The following is a 763-nucleotide window of genomic DNA, read 5'->3' as shown; positions in this document are numbered from 1 at the left end:
CCCAATTTACATTGACAGAACGTTCTGAATCTTGCTTGGAACTGTTTTTGATTTGATACAAATTTTCAAATATTTGATACAACTACATAACCTTCGGACTTCAAACCAACCCTCAAAATGTTTTAAACACCCAAGCAAGACTTTGTCAAACTAATATTCAAAGTTTCTAAAAAATACCTTGAATATAAGTCAATAAAGAGCTTAAGGGTTTTGCAACTGGCTACTGATCTCTCAGTAGGTTCTTTCATTAAAAAATTAACAGTAAAAACGTGACCCAGAAGCCATACTAAATTTCATGCACATAATTAATCGTTTTACAATGTAATATGTTACCTCTTGACATCAGGATGACCTCTTTTTGTGTTTCCTCTACAGCGGTACACACTTTCCAGATTACACTCTGAGAGATTCCCTGCAGAGCTGCAAAGTCTGATACGCTGTAGACGTGCTGATCATACGGCTCGCTCGCGATCTGTCTCAGTAACGTCTCGTTTGCATCTTTGATCCCAATGGCGAATATTTTGATTCCCCTTTGCCTCAGCTCCTGAGCCTGTGACTTGACCTCATCTTGAGAGTCACCATCTGTGATAACAATGGCAATCTGAGGAACATTCTGCTGTGCTCGACTTCCGGCCTTTTCAACAAAGTGTTGTTTCAGCATGAACTCCAAACCCTTGCCAGTAAACGTCCCGCCGGTTTTATAACGAAGATTTTTGATGTAGCTGAGAATTTCCTCTTTGTTCTGGTAAGTGCTGAGCGAAAA

The 763-nt window shown here is 39.7% G+C and overlaps 1 protein-coding gene across 1 annotated transcript in view; it reads right to left on the bottom strand.

Moving 5' to 3' along the window:
* Positions 1-763, bottom strand: part of LOC107734267 (collagen alpha-4(VI) chain-like) — a 2637-nt gene extending 1874 nt beyond the window's left edge. The window contains exon 1 of the mRNA XM_016546180.1: positions 334-763. Coding sequence (XP_016401666.1) covers positions 334-661 — 328 coding nt within the window. The 5' untranslated portion in view covers positions 662-763. The remainder of the gene's footprint in view (positions 1-333) is intronic.

This window comes from Sinocyclocheilus rhinocerous, unplaced genomic scaffold (genome assembly GCF_001515625.1).
Source record: "Sinocyclocheilus rhinocerous isolate Xijiao unplaced genomic scaffold, SAMN03320098_v1.1 scaffold730, whole genome shotgun sequence".
Lineage (NCBI taxonomy): Eukaryota > Metazoa > Chordata > Actinopteri > Cypriniformes > Cyprinidae > Sinocyclocheilus > Sinocyclocheilus rhinocerous.
Note: the sequence above shows the minus strand (reverse complement) of the source record. Positions and strands in the feature narration are given on the sequence as shown.